We start from the raw sequence: 24,779 nt of genomic DNA, 5'->3' as shown, positions 1-24,779 counted from the left end.
TGATTTTCGAAAGTGACAGTGGTGGTTGGTTATTGTCTGATCTTGTGACATCACTTTAGAAGATGGCACCATTGCTTGCCTAATTTCTGCTTTTAGCTATTGGCTTTGACTTTTGATGTATTTTCTATGGCAAATTTGTAACCGTGTTACGGCACATTTCTTTTTATAGTGATGTTGCGTTGTCGGAGGAGAAACAGAAGATTATGCTGCTAGAGAGAGTAAGTATCTGTTTTCTAACTGTTGTGTGCTTGTGTAGTAGGCTTAGCTTAATTTTTTATGTTTGTCATTCATCTAATCTAAAATAATGGCCCAAATAATGTTCCCCATGGAGCAAGCTTACACCCAGCTTTACTCTGGCAGCTCTGACTGATACCGAATATGCTTCTCAAGCAGAACAGATTTCAGCCAGTGACGATGACTCCTTCCTCCAAGCTACGATGGTAGTGGAGCAGAGTCAGCCGTCACTGCTGAATCATCAGAGGCAAGGCCAAGTTTTGCCGTCCCCACTCCATAGTGGTATCCCAACAATGCATTTTCCACACAAATCTCCCCCATTTGTAGCCACTCCTGGAATAAAAGTAGGTGTCACCATTTTCACCCCCTTTGAATTTTTCAACGTTTTGTTACCCCAGAAGTCCTACAGTTAATTGCCCACCAAGCAGATTTTTATGCTTGAAAATATATTTCATAAAAACCCACTTCCTTTCATTCCCATTCATGGATCTCCACAAATGTCCCTGAAATAAGTAAATTTTGGGGCCTTAACCTCAACATGGGTTTAATAAAAGAAAAAAAAAAACACTCTCCGTTTCTATTGGGCAGCAAAATCTGTCCACAGTACCTCTGTATTTGTAGCTGTCATTACCCGAGCACGTTATGAAACCCTAATAAGATTTTTTCTTTTTAGTGATAATTCCCAAGCCCCCCCACAATAAATGACCCCAGCTATGATTACCTTAATAAATTAAGACCTCTAGTTTCCCTCCTAAAGCATTAATTTTTAAATTCATATACCCCTGAGCAAAAGGTTGCAGTCAACGAGTCACTCATGAGTTTCAAGGGCCATCTGTCATTCCGCCAATCCATTCCCTCCAAGCGGGCCAACATGCGGTGTAAAATTAAATGAAATGTGCAAGAGCACAACGGTACACGTGCACCTTTCTAATTCATGACTGTAGGAACCGCCAAACAAAGCCACTAAACTGCCCCCAGACAATTGTTATCATATGTAAAAGTGTTTGGGAGCTAATGACGCCTTTTTTACTTCAAGGATACCAGGTGTGCACCGATAATTATTACTCCCTACCTCCCTATTTGAATCCCTCCACGCCGCAAATACAGGGGCCTATGGGCCAGTCAGAAAAAAATAGGTAGGTTTTCCGTCACAGTTGGTTCCAGACGTTTCGAGAAAGTGGCGTCATTCTCACGTGCAAGTGACCTACTTCTTCCAGTGAAGTAGAGTGACAGGAAAGACTTGTACATGGTGACCATGCTGCATGCGGATGCCACTGTGATGGTTAGAGGCGGTGACCTGTCAGACCAGGTGCTTCAACGAGATCTCGTAAAGCAAAAGACCAGGGCCTGGTATAAAAAGGTAGCAATCTACCTCATCCAGATTGTTACCTACAACATCTTCATCTGCTCAAGGAGCACTCGCGTTTTTCCAGTTCCAGGATAAAATTGTTGAGTGTCTCCTTTTTGACGTAGCAGCACAGGAAGCAGTCTTCGAGTCCGAGGATGTCCGGAGACATGCAGAGCAACATTTTATTCTCCCCGTCTCTGCCACTCCCACCTAAAAGTATCCCCCAAAAAGTTGCCGGGTTTGTAGGAAGCATAGTGGAAGGAGTGATTCCTGGTATTATTGCCCCATGTGCCAACCACAACCAGGCCTTTGTGTCACCCCCTGCTATGAGTCGTACCACACAACTTCCAGTTATTACATTACCCGGAATTACAACAAATTGTATGAAATGTTTTTTTTCTGTTGTTTTTTTTTATTTACATTTGTATTTATGGTTAGTTGGTCCAAATAGAGTAATTCTTATGGGACAAGTAATGAAGAGAATATTTTCATCAGTTAAACACATTTTACCCCATTTCACAATTAATTCCATGACGCAATCATCACATACCAAACTATTATGACAAATTCTCGTCCACATGCCAACCTCTCTATACTCCAGGATGTGGACCCCACAAATGTTATTGAAAGCCAGGTCATCTGACCATACATTCCAGGACTTTGTCACTCACAAATATTTTTGACCATTCTTCTTGGTTTGACTGTTTTTAAGGCTATATCTTGCTTCACAAAACTTTGTTTCCATTTATATAACTTACAGTATATATTATTTGTATTGGTGATACGGACATGATCATTTTATTGCATGATCTCTAATAATTAGGCTTTTCTGTACTTGTATTCTATGGGCTTTACAGCATGGTTGTTGCCGAACCTCCTGTATCAGATAATACTTTTAGAATTCTGTAGGTGATTGGTTGTTTTGTACACATAGCGGTTCCTATCTTGGTGGCGGGAACCTGCTATAGTGTACCACGTCTATTGGCACGTTAGTCACTTATATAGGAATTGATGGAACCATACAGACGTGTGACCAGTTTCATTGAAAGATGAACCTGTCATTCTAGCTTTGCTGATGTTCTTTCAACTTTGGATCAAACTTAGGTTTGCCACACAGTTGGCTGCATTTTCCTCCATATTTTGAACATTTTTCCCTTCACTACAGAAAAGTTTAGGTTTAAGGTTTATGTTTTTTTTTTGCTACTGTATACACAATTGTGGGACAACTGTTTGATTGGGTCCTGGAATTCCATCAGTATTACCCTAAAGATCAAATGGTGCGCCATCTATTATAGGCACAGCTGTGTATCCAGTACTCAGATTGGTGCCATGTTGGATGTACATATGAACACTGAAAACCTAGAGGAATAAAATTTGAGGGTTTTTTTTTGCAAAGAACATACAAAAAAGATTTATAGAAGAGACAGTGGAAAAACTGCGAAAAAAATTGTTCGAATCAAACTCACTACTCCCATAAATACATTAGAGGGTATAATTTACAAAAATACATTTATAAGGGTTTCAGAATCTGCAAATATGACTATCTATTCCAAATAGAGATAAATTTGTGTCCAAATCTATTCCAAATATTGCTCCTTCTGTTTCGAGCACTGCCGTTTGTCAAAACAGAACTTTTTGAGTCCATGTGGGGGGTATCGCCGGGCTCATAATAAAGTGGGTAACAAACTGGGAGATCCACCTTTTGCAAAAGTGAAAAAATTGGGGTTTAAAGGGAACCTGTAACCCCCCAGGGCGTTTTTAAGTACAAGAGCCACCTTCTGCAGCACTAAGGTTGCATTCTGTGACGGTGGCTCTTATGTCTTTGCTCCCTAATAACGCAGAAATATTCACTTTTAGAAATTGTGTGTCATACCAGTATTGAGTCCGGGGGTACATTTTTTTTCTCTATCGCCTCTCATTGGGGGACACAGGAACCATGGGTGTATGCTGCTGCCACTAGGAGGCTGACACTATGCACAAAAAAAGTTAGCACCTCCTCTGCAGTGTACACCCCACCGACTGGCATTATGAACTTTAGTTTAGCTTAGTGTCAGTAGGAGGTGGACACGGGTCTTTCATTAGACCCGTATCTACCTCAATGTACGTCGTTCCTTTTCAGATTTTCCGGAGGGATACAGGGTGAACAGTCACACCTGTAATCCCACATTATGGACTGTGAGTATGACGTGTACTGCCACCCCGTATCCTCATAGATCCCACAGCAGGACCAAGATCCTAGCACACAAGTGTGCTAAGAAGTCCGGTCCTAGCTCCGTCCCCCACCCACTCGCCCACCAAAGCCTGTCGGTTGGAGGAGACGAGGACGTCCATCAGCTCCCTGCGCGTCTGATATCTTCCCTGGATTGAGGTTAGTAAGGACGGCATGGGATGTGTTAGGTGAGTATTCCACTTACCCCTACCCTCCTCAGATCCGGGGTGGTTATTGGGGGGGTCCCTTGGGATCCGGCAAGTCCGTTGGGGCATTCAAGCCGGAGCTCCACCAGACTGGCGGAACTTGCCACCCAGATTACTCACGCGGGGGAATATTTGTTTTCCGCTTCCCTGGACGCCGCGTCTTGTGCCGCTCAGGCGCCCAGTAATGTTGTTGCCAGCCGTCGCACCATTTGGCTCAAGGCCTGGCAGGCAGATTTGTTATCAAAGAAGTCCCTTACCAGCTTGCCTTTTCAAGGATCACGTCTTTTCGGTTCCAAGCTGGACCAAATGATTAAGGACGCCACCGGCGGCACCAGTTCCCTTAACCCCCATTCCAGACCTCGCCTACCTCCCCCTAGGCGGCAGCTTCGGTCTTTTCGGCCTTTTTCGTCATTTCGCAGCATCAGATTCCTGTCCCAACAGCAGAGGCCACAGGCACGTTAAGAGAAGAAGGTATCCTTCAGACCCACTCCTTCCTGGCGTTCCCGCTACTTCTAAGGTGGATTCTCCAGGTCTAGGACTGGAGGATCCACCTAGGCATGACTCACGACTAGACCCTAGCCCGTCTCCCAGGCTGGGCAGCCGTCTCCTCTTCCTCAAGGACGTCTGGGTCTCCTCAGTAGAGGTAAGATAGAAATGAGGCTCACCGCAATACAAGTATGATATTACCTGGAGGGTGCAATAGCAGTAATAAAACAGAGCCAAAAAATAGGAGAAAAGCATTACTGCACCACATGCACACCATCCAAATTATGACACATATAATGAAAATAGCAAAAAAGTAATTTATTAACACATCTTAAAACACACCAACAATTAAAACATACTTAAAACAACCAAAAACAATATAACTCAGGCTGTAATTGCCGTATGAAATAAGGCCAAACCAATAACCTAACCTTACTGGCTCATGGGACAATGCACCACATCCCTACAGTAAGACTGACCAGCCATGAATATTCTGGTCATGGTTATTTATCTTTGGGGATATATTTACCCCCCTTCCTCTTCCCCTCTTTGACCTATATGACCGGCTGGTCAGTCTTACTGTAGGGATGTGGTGCATAGTCCCATGAGCCAGTAAGGTTAGGTTATTGGTTTGTCCTTATTTCATATGGCAATTACAGCCTGAGTTATATTGTTTTTGGTTGTTTTAAGTATGTTTTAATTGTTGGTGTGTTTTAAGATGTGTTATTAAATTACTTTTTTGCTATTCTCATTATATGTGTCTTAATTTGGATGGTGTGCATGTGGTGCAGTAATGCTTTTCTCCTATTTTTTGGTCTCCTCAGTAGAGGGCGCATCTGTCAGGGAACTTGTATCCTCTGGATACAAAATAGATTCATTTCACGGCCCCGGGATCGTTTCTTCGAATCTCAACCTCCAAGAGACCCCGCTCTAGTCCCGGGTTTCTTTGCAGCCATTGTTTCCCTCCTTAAATCCGGGATAATCGTTCCTGTCCCAGAACAGGAACTGTTCACAAGCTTCTCTTCGAATCTTTGTACCAAAAAAGGACGACAGGGTTCGTCCCAGTCTGGATCTCAAATTGCTGAACAAGAAGTTTCGTCTGAGACATTTCAGGATGGAATCCCCTCATTCAGTAATCTCTTCCATGGAGACTCAGGAATTTCTGTCTCAGGCTTCCTAAAGTCTATCCATCGTCCTCGACACTCTAGCCCGTTGCGGGTGGCTCGTCAACAGGAAGAAGTCATGTCTTGTTCCTTCTCGGCGCCTCATATTTCTGGGCATGTTCTTCGACACTTGTCGGACCAGAGTCTTCCTTCCCGAAGACAAGATATCCCTCCTTCGTCGGGAATTTCGCTTGCTCCAGAGTTCTCGGCTTCCCTCCTTTCCGATGGGCCATGAAGGTCCTGGGGAGGTTGGTTGCAACATCCGAAGCGGTTTCCCTTCGCCCATTTCATTCAAGACCTCTTCAGCAGGCTATTCTATCACAGGGGGACAGGTCCGTCTTGTCCCTGCATCTTCCAATCCGGCTTTCTCCCCGGGTCAAACGGTTCCTCAACTGGTGGCCGAGGTCACCTCTCATGTCCCAGAGCAGATCCTTCCTTCCAGTTCTCTGGCAGGTGGTGGCGACGGACACCGGCCTGCTTGGCTGAGGCGCGGGGCTTTTTCACCTGACTGTTCAGGGTCGTTGGTCGGCGAAGGAGTCCTCTTTGCCGATCAATGTCCTCGAGTTCCGGGTCATCTTTCTGTCTTTTGTTCACTGGGTAAGGATTCTCAGGAGTCTGCCAATTCGAATCCAGATAGGCAATGCCACAGCAGTGGCATATGTCAACCACCAGGGGTGGACTCGGAGTTCTCGGCCGAGGTTTCCAAGATCCTCCTTTGGGCAGAAGCAACGGTCCTGGTGAGATCCGCGGTGCATGTCCCCGGCATGGACATTTAGGCTGCCGACTTCCCAAGCCGCGAGGGCCTCGCGGCAGGGGAATGGTCCTTGCTTCAGGGGGTCTTCCATCAGATTTTTCTTGGATGGTGGACTCCGGAAGGGGACCTCACGGCGTCCCGAATGAACAGGAAGGTCCCGCGGGTCGTCCTAAGGTCCTGCGATCCTCTCGCAGTGGTGTTGACGCTCTGGCCATTCCTTGATCGCAGTTCGTGCTCTCCTGTCTGTTTCCACCCCGGCCCTTGTATCCCAAGCTTTTGAAAAAGATCAGGGCGGAAGGGGTGCCGGTCATTCTATTCGCCCCGGATTGGCCCAGGAGATCTTGGTTTGCGGAGATCGTCAATCTTCTCGCGGAAGCCCCCTGGCGAGACAGACCCGATCTGCCATCTCTGGGTCCGATCTGCCGTCTCGGGGTCCGATCTGCCGTCTCAGGGTCCGATCTGCCATCCGAATTCTCGGTCGCTCAGTTTAATGGCGTGGCTGTTGAGACCGCAGTTCTAAGAGCGTCCGACCTTTCGGTCCGGATGATTCACACTATGATCCAGGCTAGGAAGCCTTCATCTTCCAGGATCTACTATCATACCTGGAAGGCTTGCTTCTGTTGGGGCGAGTCCAACTGCTTTTCACCTATGTCCTTTTCCCTGCTTTCCATTTTGGCTTTCCTTCAGGCAGGACTGGATTCGGGCCTCACTCTTAGTTCCCTAAAGGGCCAGGTTTCTGCGCTCTCCATCCCTTTCAGAGGACGTTACCATCCCGGCCATAGTTTAAGACCTTCCATCAAGGAGTAGCCCACGCTTTCCCTCTGTACAGGGCCTCTGTGGATTCATGGGATTTAAAGCTTGTGCTGGACGTTCTGAGGGATTCCGCCTTTGAGCCTCTCAGGGAGTTTTCCCTGTCAGTTCTATCTCGGAAGGTGGCTTCTCTTGTGGCCATCACTTCGATCCACTGCGTTTCCAAGTTGGCGGCCCTTTCTTGCCGATCTCCTTTCTTGTTTATCCACCAGGACAAGGTGGTCCTCAGGCCTCCGCCTTCCTTCCTTCCTAAGGTGGTTTCCACCTTCCACCTCAACGAGGACATCGTTCTACCTTCCTTTTGTCCAGCTCCGACTCATCCTCTGGAGCGATTGTTGAACAAGCTGGACCTCGTCAGGGCAGTGAGGATCTACCTGGCTAGATCGTCCGCTTTCCGGTAGACGGATTCTCTTTTCGTCATCCCTGATGGCACGCGTAGAGACCTGCCGGCTTCCAAGGCGGCTATTGCTCGCTGGATCAGAACAGCAATTTTGGAGGCTTACCGGGTCAAGAACAGAGTGCCCCCTCCTGGGATAAAGGCTCACTCTACCCGGGCAGTCGGCGCTTCCTAGGCGGTACACCACAGGGCTTCCACCCTACGGCTTTGCAAAGCGGCAACCAGGTCTTCCATCCACACGTTCGCCAAATTTTACAAGGTCCATACCTATGCTTCGGCGGACTCCAGCCTGGGCAGAAGGATCCTGCAGGCGGCAGTGGTAGGTCCTCTGACCTGATGGAAGTCTGTTTTTCCCACCTCAGGGACTGCTTTGGGATGTCCTATGGTTCCTGTGTCCCCCAATGAGAGGTGATCGAGAAAACAGGATTTTTGGTTGCTTACCGTAAAATCTGTTTCTAAGAGCCTTCATTGGAGGACACAGCACCCTCCCATGTTGTGCAGTTTTCGGTAGTTCTATGTTCTATGACTGTTCTCATGTTTACAGTTCTCATCTTTGTGGTTATGTTATTTCAACCTTGTTGTTTTTTCTCCTGCTGCTTTCTCACTAACTGAAGTTCATAATGCCGGTCGGTTGGGTATACACTGCAGAGGAGGAGCTAACTTTTTTTGTGCATAGTGTCAGCCTCCTAGTGGCAGCAGCATACACCCATGGTTCCTGTGTCCCCCAGTGAAGGCTCTCAGAAACAGATTTTACGGTAAGCAACCAAAAATCCTGTTTTCCCCCGGACTCAGCCGCCTCCCAGCCATAAGTCATCCCCTCAGTGCATCGGGCGCTGCCTGATCTGTTTGTATTCATGTCACCAGCAGGAGTAGGGGGGGAGGGGGGGTCATTTGGGGACAGGTTCCCTTTAAGACGTTTTTGTGAAGTAAACAAAACATTTCAATATGACGACCTAATGTTATCAAATTTTGTGTAGTGCCTGTGGGTGCAATATGCTCACAAGCTCCTGGATAAAAATCCGTGAGGGGAGTAGTTTCCAAAATGGGGTCACTTGTGGGGGGGTTTCTGATGTTTAGGCACCTATGGGGCCCTGCAAATGTGACATGGTGCCACAACTATTTCAGACAAATTTGTGGTCCAAAATTCAGATGGTGGCTTCTCATTTTAGAACACATAGGATGCACTGTAATGTGAATGATATACATACCATGCGTTTTGGCTCTTAAAGCCTTTGTCTTGTGTCTGCCTCTGGATGTGCTTTTTCTTATGAATTCATCTGCGGTGCCAAAGATATTCATTATATTTGATCTCATATAAATGCCCTTGGGGTCTTCTTTGGAGGATAACCAAGAGACCGTGAGACTGGCTGCATGTGATAAAGCTACGTCAGTGTAAGTTCTTTGAGGAGCTTTGCCCTGTGTCTTGCACAGCTATCATAAATAATTTATTGTCCTATCAGATTGGTTATTAGTACACTCCGATACCGCTGTCTGTTGTCGTTTTTTTTTTTTTTTTTTTATATATATATATATATATATAAAGGAAAAATTCCAAGTTAACTTTGTACTCCACACCGTTCATATTCGGCATGCTGCACTGCTTCCTAAAAGTTTGCCCTTTAGTGTACAACCCCTTTAAAATGTAGCAGCCTGCATATTTTCTAGAGCAACTGTTTGGTAATGCATGTAATAGTTTCTCTTTTTCTATTTTCTTGTTTTTAGACATTGCAACAAAAAGAAGAAGAAAATAAGCGACTAAATCAGAGACTGGTGAGAAATAGCCCATTATATGATGTGATGGGGGTCAGCGATGCGCGCATTTCCGGCCGCGCCGCCAGAAGCAGTAGTTAAATGCCGCTGTCATCGTTTGACAGCGGCATTTAACTAGTTAATAGCGGCGGGTGGATCGCGATTCCACTCGCCGCTATTGCGCGCACATGTCAGCTGTTCAAAACAGCTAACATGTCGCGGCTTTGATGTGGGCTTACCGCCGGAGCCCACATCAAAGCAGGGGATCTGACCTCAGACGTACTATCCCGTCCGAGGTCAGAAAGGGGTTAAGCTGGCATGTGTGTACATGAGAATAAGACAATTTCTGGATATTAGATGACTTGTTGCCTCCATTTTTCATCATCTTTCACCTCTGCAGGCTCTATCTTTAGTTTTCAGTTCTCTCCGAGCTAGTGTATCTCCATACACTAGCTCGGAGATAACTGAATACTAAAGATAGCTGCTTTGATGTCTCCTATACACACAAACAGCAATTTTGCTTTTTTTCCCTCTGTCTAGCACATGTTCAAGGGCAGCAGCATTAAGGAGAGTACTGAGCTGCATGGCTATTAATACAGATCTGGGATAATTAAAGTCACACTCCAATTGCAGTCTGTCTTGTCTGCCTCTTAGGGCCCAATACCCTAACCTAGACACTTTGAAACGTCATGAAACGTTTGTGCCCATTGGCATTTCCATGCTAGGTTCAACAGCTCCTGCAGAATGGGCTGAGCTGTGGAGGACATTGGACGTGGTTCTGTTTGCCCATCAAATTCATGGAAAGCGACAGTGTTTCTTACTCTAAAAGTGTTACTCCAGTGTCTGAGTAGAGTAAGATTTCTGCTGAGGTGCACAAAGTGGATGCCACTCATATGATGCGCCAAATTCATTAAGGGGTGCACAACATTAGTAGGCTGGGTTGAAGAAAGTGGCATATTTCTCTAGTAATATATTACAAAGTTTCTTCTGTTCACTTAGGGTATGTGCACACGCTGCGGATTTTGCTGCGGATCCGCAGCGGTTTCCCATAAGTTTACCGTACCATGTTAACCTATGGAAAACGAAATCCGCAGTGCACATGCTGTGGAAAAAAACGCACGGAAACGCAGCGGTTTATTTTCCGCAGCATGTCAATTCTTTGTGCGGATTCCGCTGCGGTTTTACACCTGCTCCAATAGAAAACTGCAGGTGTAAAGCCGCAGCGGAATCCGCAGTAGAAGCCGCGATAAATCCGCAGGAAAAACCGCAGCATTTTTGCACTGCGGTTTTTCCAAATCCGCTGCGGAAAAATCCGCAGTCCTCCAGAAGACGTGTGCACATACCCTTATACTGTTAATTTATACAGTTGTTGTTGAAACAACGAATCCCATTTTAGTTGCAGATTTCCAGTATGTTAATTTTTTTGTTGTTGTTTGTTTCTGGATTCACAGTTTTTTGGAAAGAATACAGTGTTTCTGACTTTTCTCAAATCACACACAACTTTTCTGACATCATGTAATCTGTTCTCCCTCTTATATCGCTTCATATTTGTGATGACGTCTATTTTATAATAACAGCAACTCATATTCATCTTCCATTTTCATGTGCTGGCCATATAATGGAATGTAAAATATGTAGAAAATATTTTGATTTTGTACTAGGATGATCTATTCAATTACAAGCACTTTTGACCCACGTATGAGATATTTTTTATTTATATGAAATATTCTTTGTAAATTATACAGCAATAGCTGGAAGTGTTATATTTTACCAGTGAATCTATAGCTTATATGTTATACCAGCGAGGGAGAGGGAGAAAAAGAAATATATTCCAGGCCTGTAAAACTTGTCAGGGTTTCTAAACAAATTATATGTGCTTCTAAAATAGTTCTTCATATGTAAGTAAGACACAGTCTTATATGGTGACCGGGTCACAGTATGGTACATTACTCATGTTGCTGACTGCCGTGTTTAGCGCATATCTTTGCATTTGCCATACCACGGACACATGGTTAAACAAGTGCAATGGGCAGTAAAATTAAATTAACCAGCAAGATTGAGAAATGTCATATTTTCTACACTATAGAAGACTGGGCCAGTAATCTACATTGGGTTGTCTTTTGTTTGGAAGCTTAGACATATTATATTTTTTTCCACTGTGTATTTTGTCTCAATTTTTACTGTAGTATTCTGCAGAAAATAAGCGTAGTCTTTCCTGGCTTCTTACAATATCAGGTCGATCAGTTCTTGATATATTATTTTAAAAACAGTTGAAAATGTTATAAAATCGCAAAAATGAATAATACCCCATTACCATTTCGCTCCAGCGACCGTGCCAACCGTTCTGTGGTCACCACCTGTGTGTTTTTTTTTTGTTTTTGTTTTTTCATACGGCTCAAGCATTGTTTGGTGACAAAACCATTTCCGTCAATCACTGACTATGGAGGTGGCCTCATTTCTATCAACATGTCACCATTGCAGTTATTCGCACTGCAAAGTGACCGTCTCAGGTAGACCACACTTATGGGACATTTGGTACCAGGTCGTATACGATTTTGTTATCATAGTTTGTTTTTTGTATATTCCGTTTCACATGTGAAGCGCCATGGAAATAAATGGCGGTATAATAATAAATAACATTGTAGAGGAGAAAACCGTCCCCAAATCCCTGTAAAGCCACTTGATTATGCTTCAGAAGACAGCATATTATTATTATTATTTATTTATATAGCACCATTAATTCCTTGCTGCTGTACATGTGAAAAGGGGTTACATACAGGGTTATAGATATCGTTAACCGTAAACAAATTTACAATGACAGACTGGTACAGAGGGGAGAGGACCCTGTCCTTGCGGACTTACATTCTTTGGGATAAAGGGAAGAGACAGGAGGTCGGTTTGCTGCAGCACTGGTGGTGGTGAGGCGGCAGCTCGGGTGGTTGGTGAGGCGGCAGCTCGGGTGGTTGGTGAGGCGGCAGCTTGGGTGGTTGGTGATGCGGCAGCTCGGGTGGTTGGTGAGGCGGGAGCTCTGGCGGTGGCGATGCGGCAGCTCTGGTGGTTGGTTGAGGCGGCAGCTCTGGTGGTTGGTGAGGCGGTAGAATGGTTATTGCAGGCTGTAGGCTTTCCTGAAGAGATGGGTTTTCAGGTTCCGTCTGAAGGATCCGAGGGTGGTGGATAATCGGACGTGTTGAGGCGTGGAATTCCAGAGGATGGGGGATATTCGGGAGAAATCTTGGAGGCGTTTGTGTGAGGAACGAATAAGTGTGGAGGAGAGTAGGAGGTCTTGGGAGGATCGGAGATTACGTGAAGGAAGATATTGGGAGATTAGCTCAGAGATATAGGGAGGGGACAGGTTGTGGATGGCTTTGTAGATCAGTGTTAGTAGTTTGAACTGGATTTGTTGGGGAACTGGGAGCCAGTGGAGGGATTTACAGAGGGGTGAAGCAGGGGAGTAGCGAGGGGAGTAGCGAGGAGAGAGCATAAAAACCCTTGTCAAAAGAGGAGCTCTGGTGAACACCAGAAGGAAGGTTATACATGTGTCCAGAATAAGAAAATGAAATATCAATCCCCGTCTGTGTAAAACATTCTTTTATTTCATATCGTTAAAACATTGCAGCGAGAGACACTTCATGGGACAACGGCCGCTTCACGCTGTCTGCACTGCAACCCCTAAGCACAGTACCCATTGAAGCGCAAACCACAAAACGACCGTTGTTCATGAAGCGTCCAAACCATTCTCTTGCTGCAGTGCTTTATGGATTTGAAATAAAAGAATGTTTTACATCAGGGGTGGGGAACCTCAGGCCCCCGGGCCATTTAAGGCCCTTGATGACCTTTTATTGGGCCTCAGGGACCGCATTATTGGATAGGGAGCTGTATTTTGATTGCCACTAGCTCCTTAGTTTATTCTTGCTTTGTTAGCGCGCGCGCGCGCGCACACACACACACACACACACACACACACACACACACACACACACACACACACACACACACACACACTGATTACATCCTGCCACCAGTGCCAGAGTCAGCCTGTACTTTGTGGGCCGAGTTTGTTCGGCCCCAAAGGATGGTATGAATATCCAAATGGCCCTTGGTAGAAAAAAAGATTCCCCACCCCTGTTTACATGAACGGTGAGTGCCACCTCTTTTGCTTATTCTGGACTTAATAATAATAATAGCTTATAATGCAAGTAGACTGTGACCTTTCTGCATTTTTTTTTTGTTAAGGCTAGGAAAACGGAAAGGTTTTTTGGATCACCATTGAGTTTAGTTTAACTTTTATCCCATCGGCCTTCGCATCAATCTCGAGCCATGGCGATTTGACGGATGAATGATCTGTAAGAAGATTATCTTGCGTAAGCCTAGATAGGTCTGGAAGCGTCTTCTCTGCCATTATCTTGATGGTATCAAGCCATCGGGTTGCTGGTCTTCCTACAGACTGAATCTGTTAAATCAGTAGCGCTTCAAGAAAATATCTCCGTATGGCCTACAGCTTATAACCAAATCTTGGCTCTAAAATAGTTATACGTTGCAGTCAGATTAAAAAAAATCATTTTGATTGTGCCACTTGCTGCTTCTTGACATATGCCACCATGTAGCCCTTGCCCTATTCTTATTCTTTTGATTTTTCCCAAAAATTATCGGCTGTGTGTAAAAGAAAAAGAAAAAAACACTGTTGGTACCTTAGAGTATGTTCACACAGTTTTTTTTACTTAGATTTTGCAGAGGATTCTGTGAATTTAAGTAGTTACGTCGGCTCTTGACATTTGCCTCTTTTCTTTTTTATAGCATCAGATGTAGACCAGGCATTGATAGTCCTCTCAGTACATTCAGCTTGAATGCCCTTATAAAAATCCTCCATTCTGTTCTTTGCTTTCTTCCTTTTTGATCTTTTCCATAACACTAATGGAACATGCCATGTCTGCTCTTCGTTGTGACTCATTTTTATATTAGTATTTGACCCCCTGGTGGAATAGCCTTGAATTAGTCCTAAAATTTAATATATTAGGGCTGGCCAGAGTATCATACTTTACAAAACCAATATATTCTTTTGCTGAAGTAATAAACCTCTAGTCTTAGTATATTTTCACACTTTAAAGTTAACAATTAAACCCAAGATCTTAATGTTTGGACTAAATAATTAAAAATCTATTTTATGGTTCCAATATCCTTTTCATTGGACTGAAATGAAGATTCAGTATTTAGAAATCAACATAACAAGTAAAAACTACCGTATATACTCGAGTATATGCCGAGATTTTCAGCCCCTTTTTTGGGCTTGAAAGTACCCCTCTCAGCTGTGTAATTATACTCACCTGCTCCTGGCGCGGTCCCTGCAGGTCCCTGCTTCCCCGTCGCCGCAGCTTCCTGTAGTGAGCAGCCACATGGTACTGCTCATTACAGTAATGAATATGCGGCTCCACCTCCCATAGGGGTGGAGCCGCATATTCATTACTGTAATGAGCAGTAACGGTGACCGCTCAATACAGTAAGAAGCTGCGGCGCCGGGGAAGCAGGGACCTGCAGGGACCGTGCCAGGAGCAGGTGAGTATAACGGGGAGGGGAGCGTTGCGCGATATTCACCTGCTCCTCGTTCCGGCGCCGCTCCGTCTTCAGCATCTTCTGCAGTGATGCTCAGGTCAGGGGGCGCGGTGACGTGATTAGTGCACGCCCTCTGCCTGAACGTCAGTGCAGAAGACGCTGAAGATGGAGCGGCACCGGAACGAAGTCAGGTGAATATTGAAAGTGCCGGGGGCCTGAGCGACGGAGAGGTGAGTATGTGATTTTTTTTTTTATTTTTTTTTTATCGCAGCAACAGCAAATGGGGCGAGTGTCTGTATGGAGCACCTTATGGGGCATAATCAACGTTTGTGCAGCACTATGGCACAAATATCTTTATGGAGCATCTTATGGGGCCATAATTAATGTTTGTGGAGCATTATATGGGGCAAGTATCTGTATGGAGCATCTTATGGGGCCATAATCAAGGTTTGTGCAGCACTGTATGGCGCAAATATCTTTATGGAGCATCTTATGGGGCCATAATTAACGTTCGTGGAGCATTATATGGGGCAAATATCTTTATGGAGCATCTTATGGGGCCATAATCAACATTTGTGCAGCATTATATTGGGCAAATGTGTCTATGGAGCATCTTATGGGGCCATTATTAACCTTTATGCGGGATTATATGGGGCATATTTTAATATGGAGCATCTTATGGGGCCATCATAAACTTTATGGAGCATTATATGGGGCTCCTGATTCAATATGGATATTCAAAAACACTTAACCTACTGATGTCTCAATTAATTTTACTTTTATTGGTATCTATTTTTACTTTTGACATTTACCGGTAGCTGCTGCATTTTCCACCCTAGGCTTATGCTCGAGTCATTAAGTTTTCCCATTTTTTTGTGGCAAAATTAGGGGGTCGGCTTATACTCGATTATATACGGTATGTTCCTATATATACAGAAGTACTCTTTCACAATCATACTTTCACATTTCTTTTTCTTTGGCTGTGAAAATTGAAAAAATGTAAATGATGCCAGTTATTGTTTAACGAATTCTGATCTTTAAATGAGAACAGTATTTAACAAACTTTATAAAAAAAATCAATAGACAAGCAACTAAAATAAACTTTGTAATTTATCTAATCATAGAATTCTGCTTTTAAAACTTATGAGCCATTTCCTCCCCTCCTCTTACCACTTAAACTCAAAATTCACTATGAAAAAACTTAAATCCATCTTGACCAGGACAGACTTCTAGATCAGTGTGGTGTCTGGTTAAACAGCATACTGTACTCTGTGGAAGGGTAAGGATGAAGGAGTGAGGATAAGAGGGAGACACAGAAAGATTATGCTGAGCTTTCTAGCAAGTCTTTTATCTCACCACAGAGCTGAATTCACATCTACAGCAGACTGTACTGCTATATGAGTTCATCCATTCTGCTGCTTTTTTTTTTTGCCAAGGAATGAAGACCAGGTATACTTCTCTATGTGCTGTGCTCCTCTCTGTATGGGAGACCACATAGCAGCAAATCACCTCCCACCAGCAGAGAAGAAAACTGGTGAAACTGCTGAATAAAAGTCATATAACATCCAGAAAGTGTTGTTCCTCATGCACACAGACAGGTCATTCTTATGCTGAATGTTACTTGAAAGCATCGGTTGGGAAAAACTTGTAGAACCAAATAATATTAAGTCTAGGTGTTTAATTTGCAGGTAATGGTAAAATTCACAGTTACATATAGAAAACTTTTCTTTAATATAGTTAAAGTTATGGATTTCCAAAGAATTTCCATCAACCATATCAGCTAATGTACCGTAAATAGACCAGCAGAAATCCATGAATGAACCATAGAAGAGTCTAAGCTATTCGGAATTAGTGGCTGATATATAAATTATATCATTAGTGAATTTAGGGACGCCAAACCAAACCAGTGAACCATGAACACCAGTTATCTCTAAACAACTGAATGGGCCCCAATAAAGGTTATCTTATCTGGACGCCTAGACCACAATGGAAAGTTCGGATGAATAGCAGCTAGCCTCAGCTACTCTATCTCTGTACATTTATTGTAGGCCCAAAGAGAAAGGTGGGTAACCCGATAATACTTGGTGATATTTGGAACTGACAAGCATCCCTGTAGCTTATGAGCAGTTAGAATTCTCTTAGAGATTCTATGGCGTTTATTATTCCATATAAATTTCATTATGGTAGCTTAAGGTGATTTAAGTTCCCTTATGGGAACCCTTACAGGTAGAGTTTCAAAGTAGTATATTTAAGTTATGGAAACATTTTCATCTCCGCTCTACACCCCAGTAAAGAGAGAGAATGTGTCTTCCATTTATCTAATGTACTTTTGAAATCCCTGAACAAGGAGGGAAAATTACTGGAATACAAGGTGTCACAAGAGGATGTTAAATTAACCCCCAAATAAGTAATTGAATCAAGTTTCCAATTTAAGATACTCCAATACCTCCAGGGAAACGTTTGACTGTAGAGTTTCAGTTTTTGAGGCATTAATCCTATATCCCGACAGTGCCCAAACTCCTGTAGGACTTTAAGGTTGGGCAATGTAGTGTGGAGCCTATTAAGGGTTAACAGAACATTGTCTGCAAATAGAGAAATTGTAAAATGTATCCCCTTTACTTCAACACCTGAAATATTAGGATTTTGATGTATAGTCTCAGCCGGTGGTTTAATACACATGGCGAATAGTAGGGGTGACAACGGATATGGGAAATTTAAGGTGGCCGAAGGGGCCCTATAAGGAACTCTCAGAGCCATAAGAAAGCGGCCTTGACTGAAACATAAAGGACAAATTAAGGTGATAAAAAGCCTTCTGTGCATCTAAACGTAAGAGCAGGGCTTGCTTTTTATTTCTGTTTACTACATCAATCCACTACCCTCCTGGTGTTGTCCCCACCGTGACGGAACTAAACAAAGCCAACATGATCTTTAGGAATTAGTTGCGAAAGCCAAAGACTAAAGGTACCGTTACACTAAACGACTTACCAATGATCACGACCAGCGATACGACCTGGCCGTGATCGTTGGTAAGTCATTGTGTGGTCGCTGGGGAGCTGTCACACAGACAGCTCTCTCCAGCGACCAACGATCAGGGGAAAGACTTCGGCATCGTTGAAACTGTCTTCAACGATGCCGAAGTCCCCGGGTAACCAGGGTAAACATCGGGTTACTAAGCGCAAGGCCGCGCTTAGTAACCCGATATTTATCCTGGTTACCATTGTAAAAGTTAAAAAAAAAAAACACTACATATTCACATTCCGATGTCTGTCAAGTCCCCCGCCGTCAGCTTCCCGCACTGACTGTGTCAGCGCCGGCCATAAAGCAAAGCACAGCGGTGACATCACCGCTGTGCTCTGCTTTGCGGCCGGCGTTGACAGTCAGTGCAGGGAAGCTGACGGCGGGGGACGTGACAGGCATCGGAATGTATGTACTTATTTTTATTTTTCCAACAAAATTTACAAACCCATTTTTTTTTAGGGACCACTTCACATTTGAAATGAGTTTGGTGGGTCAATATAACAGAAAATGCCCAAAAGTGACACCATTCTTAAAACTGTACCCCTCCAGGTGTGCAAAACCACATTCAAGAAGTTTATTAACCGTTGAGGTGCTTCACGAGAACTAAAGCAATGTGGAAGGAAAAAATGAACATTTTAACCCCTTAGCGACCGCCGATACGCCTTTTAACGGCGGCCGCTAAGGGTACTTAAACCACAGCGCTGTTAATTAACGGCGCTGTGGAAAAAGTAAATAGCGCCCCCCAGAGTCGGATTTTCTCCGGGGTCTCGGCTGCCGGGGGTAGCCGAGACCCCAGAGAACATGATTCGGGGGGTTTTGTACCGACCCCGCATTTGCGATCGCCAATAATTAACCGTTTACCGGCGATCGCAAAAAAAAAAACGCGATCTCTTTTTAATTTCTCTGTCCTCCGATGTGATCGCACAAGTGACACCATTTTGGAAACTAGACCCCTTAAGGAACTTATCTAGATGTGTGGTGAGCACTTTGAACCCCCATGTGCTTCACAGAAGTTTATAATGTAGAGCCAACTTTTAACCCTTATAACTCCCTAACAAAAAAAAATTTTGTTTCCAAAATTGTGCTGATGTAAAGTAGACATGTGGGAAATGTTATTTATTAACTATTTTTCGTGACATATCTCTCTGATTTAAGGGCATAAAAATACAAAGTTTGAAAATTGCAAAATTTTAAAAATTTTCGCCATATTTCCGTTTTTCTCATAAATAATCACAAGTAATATCGAAGAAATGTTACCACTAACATGAAGTACAATATGTCACGAAAAAACAGTCTCAGAATCAGCGGGATCCGTTGAAGCGTTCCAGAGTTATAACCTCATAAAGTGACAGTGGTCAGAATTGCAAAAATTGGCTCGGTCATTAAGTACCGAATTGGCTTTGTCACTAAGGGGTTAAGTTTTTCACAAAAAAATTACTTTGGAACCGATTTTTTTTATTATCACAAGGGTATCAGGAGAAATTAGACCCCCAAAGTTGTTGTCCAATTTGTCCTGAGTACGCTGATGCCCAATATGTGGGGGTAAACCACTGTTTGGGCACACAGCAGAGCTCCGAAGGGAGGGAGCGCCATTTGACTCTCTGAATGTAAAATTGGCTGGAATCAATGGTGGCGCCATGTCGCGTTTGGAGGCCCCCTGATGTACCTAAACAGTGGAATTCCCCCAACTCTAACCCTAATCCCAACCTTAACCCTAATCTCAACCCTAACAGTAATCCCAACCATAGCCACAATCCCAACCATAACCACAACCCTAACCCATCCCTTAGCTTTAGCCCAACCCTAATCCTAGCTTTAGCTCAACCCTAATCCTAGCTTTAGCCCAACCCTAATCCTAGCTTTAGCCCAACCCTAATCCTAGCTTTAGCCCAACCATAATCCTAGCTTTAGCCCAACCCTAATCCTAGCTTTAGCCCAACCCTAATCCTAGCTTTAGCCTAACCCTAGCTTTAGCCCAACCCTAACTTTGGCCCATCCCTAACTTTGGCCCAGCCCTAACTTTGGCCCAGCCCTAACTTTGGCCCAACCCTAACTTTGGCCCAACCCTAACTTTGGCCCCAACCCTAACTTTAGCCCCATCCCTAACTTTAGCCCCATCCCTAACTTTAGCCCCATCCCTAACTTTAGCCCCATCCCTAACTTTAGCCCCATCCCTAACTTTAGCCCCATCCCTAACTTTAGCCCCATCCCTAACTTTAGCCCCATTCCTAACTTTAGCCCCATTCCTAACTTTAGCCCCATTCCTAACTTTAGCCCCATTCCTAACTTTAGCCCCATTCCTAACTTTAGCCCCATTCCTAACTTTAGCCCCATCCCTAACTTTAGCCCCATCCCTAACTTTAGCCCCATCCCTAACTTTAGCCCCATCCCTAACTTTAGCCCCATTCCTTACCCTAGCCCCATCCCTACCCTTACCTTAGCTTTAGCCCAACCCTTACCTTAGCTTTAGCCCAACCCTTACCTTAGCTTTAACCCAACCCTTACCCTAGCTTTAGCCCAACCCTAACCCTAGCTTTAGCCCAACCCTAACCCTAGCTATAACCCAACCCTAACTCTAGCTTTAACCCAATCCTAACCTAAGCCCAACTCACTTTAGCCCAATGCTAACCCTAATAGAAAAATGGAAATAAATATATTTTTATGTCATTGTTTTTCCCTATCTAAGGGGTGATAAAGGGGGGTTTTATTAACATTTTTTTTATTTTGATCACTGTGATAGGGTCTATCACAGTGATCAAAACTAACCAATAAGAAAATCTTCCTATTGTTGCCAGGTGCCGGCCGGCAGATCTCAGCAGGTGCACTGCACATGCGCCCGCCATTTTCTTCCCATAAGAAGATGCCGGCGGCCCGGGGTACTTCATGGAGGGGATGCAAGGACATGGGAGGTATCAGGGGACCCCATTTCTCTCTCCTCTGATGTGCGATCACATCAGAAGAGAAAGAAATTAAATGGGAAATTGGATTTTTTTTTTGCGATCGCCGTTATACCGTTAATAACGACTGTCACAACACTGGGATCGGTAAAAACCGGCCCGAATCATGTTCTCTGGGTCTCGGCTACCCCCGGTAGCCAAAATCCCAGAGAAATTCCGACTTTGGGAGGGTGCTATACCCTTATTCCTCAGCGCTGTTAAAAAGCGGCACTGTGGTGTAAGTACCCTTAACTGCCGCTGTTAAGAGGCGTATCAGCGCTCATTAAGGAGTTAAATCCTCTGCAAATGTTTTGTACTACAAATATGTCAAACCATCGGGTACCGAGGACTTACAAGTGGGAGGTCCTTTAAAATGTCAAAGATCTCATCAGTTATCTACTTATTAAGAGAGTTCAATGTTTCTGGTGAATACTTTTATATTTTCAATATTCCGTATCACTATATTAAAAAAAAAAAAAAAAAAAATCTAAAAATGTATCAATTTTCACACGAACCACTAGGCCTGATCAGACTCGTACTCTGTTCTGTACTGATGACAGGATTACACGGATAGATAGCACCTCTGTGTACAGTAGATGATACTTGATCCACCAGTCATATTGACCCTTGCGCAGATCCGATAATGCTCAGATAACGCTTCCATACAAACAAATCGGGTCTTGGTCAATCTATTTCTGCTAATGTACAAGAGAATACCAGGGACAATGAGCCTTACAGGAAAAAATAAATGACTAAAAGAATTATAAATAAAATGCTAAATACTTTTAATTAGCATTTCATAGTTGGGAGGTAATCACTGTAGGATCAAAATGGCCACTCTCCCGTAGTAGTGAAATAGACCTGTGTTGTAATGTTAGGACACATGGCTGTGGGCATGTGCAGTAGAAAGCTCCGGCGCTGTGACCTGGTGATAATTTATACCCTATATGCACTTCTGGTATCTCCGGTAGTTTTAGCGGAGCACATCTTCCTACATATGAAGGTGGGTGGAGCCTCCTACCGCACATGCTCACAGGCACCTGTCCGAACATTCTGGGACAGGTCTTGGTCAGTGTAACAGGACGGTGGCTATTTTATTTCTTTAATGATTCCCTCCCTAGACAAAACAATTGTAATTTTCAAATTAAATATTTTTAGATATGTATTTATAATGACCTTTTACTCTTTTTATTCTATTCCCGGCGAACCCCTTTAAGCCAAGTGTCGTTTAAATATAGATAGTGATGTAATGATATTCTGTTGCTATATACGGTCCCTTTCATTTCACAAAATATATAGAGTTTCTCCTTCTCCTCATTGGGGGACACAGGACTGTGGGTGTATGCTTCTGCCGCCAGGAGGCTGACACTAAGTAAACTTGAAAAAAAAAAGTTAGCTCCTCCTACATCGTATACACCCTGACACTGGCTACCCAGTTTATGCTTAGTGTCTCAAGGAGGCACATCTCTGGGTCCTGGATCGTGGACTCGATATTTTTTTTTTTTTTCTTCCCAAATTGGATTGAAGGGGCGACGGACCTTTTTGAGGGTCCGATCTCCCCAAACCTTCAACGGGCAAGTACGTGCGATATTTCTCCACGTATCCTTCCCCGCTACGTGGGATTATTCACCGGACTTAGCCCTGACCACCCTGAGGTACCTAGACTCCAGGCTGTACAGGTGCTTGTGTGTTGTCCGTGTGTTCCCCCTGATTTCTACACCCCTGTGGGTGTTAGCTGGGGTGGTGACGGTAACTCTCCTTATCCTGGGGATAATGGAGATAGGGTTCCTGCACCGTCATTTTTTTCTACCCCTCGTTGAGGGATCTAGTGGCGGGGACGTCGACACCAATCTAACAGTCGGCGCCTATCCAGTGGATTCTGTGTCCACTGGTTTGTGCTGGAATATCACTTTAAAGGATATGTCCACTTTCATATCTAGGGATATTGTTCTCCCCTGCCAATATCTATAGGAGGGGGGCTCCTGGCTTTACCTGTTACTTCCTCCGGGAGTGCGGTGCCTCTTTTCAGCGGCCGGCGCGGCGCTGCGGCATGATCCGGGTGGTCCCGTGCTGCTGTATCAGGGCTGCGGCGCTGTAGCGTTGTCGGCGCTGCAGCGTGGTCCGGCGGTGCGCGGTGTTAGGAGCGGCGCTGCGGGTACGGCGCCGCTATCCCCCCATAGGCTTCGGACCTGCCTGGCAGCTTCTCGTCATGGGGCAACTTCCTGGAGCCGGGACTTCCGGCCTTCAGACCGCGCTGTGAGGCTCCGCCTCCTCCGGCGCGTCACTTCCGGTTCCGGCTCTCCGGGCCCTACAGGGGGAAATTTGAAAATTGAAGCCCCGGCTTTGGGCCTGCTCCAGGCCGCAGCTTCTTTGGCGGTCCCTCCCCCTAAGGCCTGCTATACATATAAGACAGCGTTTGTTGGGCTTCGCATCGTGCCTTTAGGATCCTTCTCGGTACTCGTGGGGACACAGGACTGGGGTAAGTGCTTCTTCCTGCATCTGGCTGAAGCATTCTTTTTTGTCCCAGTCTCTGGCCCTGGGTATAGCATTACGAATCGTTATGTCTAGAAAGGTTAAGACTCACACGGTTCTTTTTACCAGTTGTGTATCTTGTAGTACCCTTTTTCCGCACGCCCAAAGTAGTCGCCTATGTGAGGCCTGTGACGCTGAACGTGTCCAGGAGCCCCCCCCTGCCAGTCCTCCAGTAGTCTCTCCGGCTCCGGTTCCTCAGGCAGACGCTGTGGTAGCCCCACGGGAATGGGTCACGTCCTTGTCACAATCCATGGCGTCCCTTACTGAAGCGATCAAATCTCTGCAGACCCCGGCAGTCGGGACCGATAATCCACCTGTCTCAGAGAGGGCCTCCGGGTCTCAGGAGTCTTCGGCCTGCAGGGGCCGCGCTCTCACTCGACAGACGCATGGAAAGCGGATTCGCAAAGCGTCTCCCAGGCACTCAGGTGCTTCCGCATCTTGGAGTTCCGTATCTCGCTCTCCTTCCCCTGCAGAAAGCGGTGAAGTTGAGACTGACTACGAGTCGGAAGGTTCTCTTAATTTTGATAAACCTGGATTTCAGGAGTCAGTAGACAGCCTAATTGAAGCTGTAAATCAGTCTTTGGGGATAGAGGACGAGCTCGTCTCTGCCTCTGATCATAAGGTCTCGTTTAAGCGGACTCAACGGGCCCATAGGGTTTTTTCCTCTCATCCTGAGTTCGAGGACCTGATTCGACGCAATCGGGAGCACCTGGACAAACGCTTTTCAGGGCAAAGAGCTCTGAAGGCTAGGTATCCCTTTGCTTCGGAACTTTGTAGCGATTGGGCAGAAAATCCTTCTGTAGATCCTCCAGTGTCCCGTTTAGCCTCTAACACGTTGCTATCTCTCCCTAATGGATCATCAATTAAGGATCCTACGGATCGTCTTATAGAGAGCTTGGCTCGTTCCGTCTTTGAGGCCTCAAGCTCAGCACTTTTTCCTTCCTTTGCAGCAACTTGGGTTGCCAGGGCGATGATTTCTTGGTCAGACTCGTTATCTAAGGCTCTCCAAGAAGGTAATGTGTCAGCAGAATTGGCTGAAATGTCGTCTCAGGTAGCTATGGCCGGTAGCTATCTGATTAACGCATCTCTGGACAGATTGTGCTTCTTCGGCTGCATCTAATGCTATTGCCATCAGGAGGGCCCTTTGGTTAAGGTCCTGGCGGGCTGATTCTACCTCTAAAAAATCTCTTACATCCCTGCCGTATCAGGGTGGTCGTTTGTTCGGAGAAAAGCTAGATCAGCTCATTTCTGACTCCACAGGAGGGAAAAGTAAGTTTCTTCCTCAGCAGAGGGCTAGACAGCCTTTTCGGCGCCAATTCCAGGCCCGTTTTAGAACCTTTCGCTATGTCAGATGGGCCCCAGCAGCAGGTTCTCCTGCGCAGGGTCGGCC

The 24,779-nt window shown here is 45.0% G+C and overlaps 1 protein-coding gene across 2 annotated transcripts in view; it reads left to right on the top strand.

Annotated features, from left to right (window-relative positions):
• The window catches only part of RB1CC1 (RB1 inducible coiled-coil 1), a 191,236-nt gene that overhangs the window by 138,642 nt on the left and 27,815 nt on the right, over positions 1 to 24,779 (top strand). For both annotated transcript variants that reach the window (XM_069731337.1, XM_069731336.1), the window contains exons 18-19: positions 170 to 218; positions 9,330 to 9,377. In XM_069731337.1, coding sequence (XP_069587438.1) covers positions 170 to 218; positions 9,330 to 9,377 — 97 coding nt within the window. The remainder of the gene's footprint in view (positions 1 to 169; positions 219 to 9,329; positions 9,378 to 24,779) is intronic.

This window comes from Ranitomeya imitator, chromosome 6 (assembly GCF_032444005.1).
Source record: "Ranitomeya imitator isolate aRanImi1 chromosome 6, aRanImi1.pri, whole genome shotgun sequence".
NCBI lineage: Eukaryota > Metazoa > Chordata > Amphibia > Anura > Dendrobatidae > Ranitomeya > Ranitomeya imitator.
Note: the sequence above shows the minus strand (reverse complement) of the source record. Positions and strands in the feature narration are given on the sequence as shown.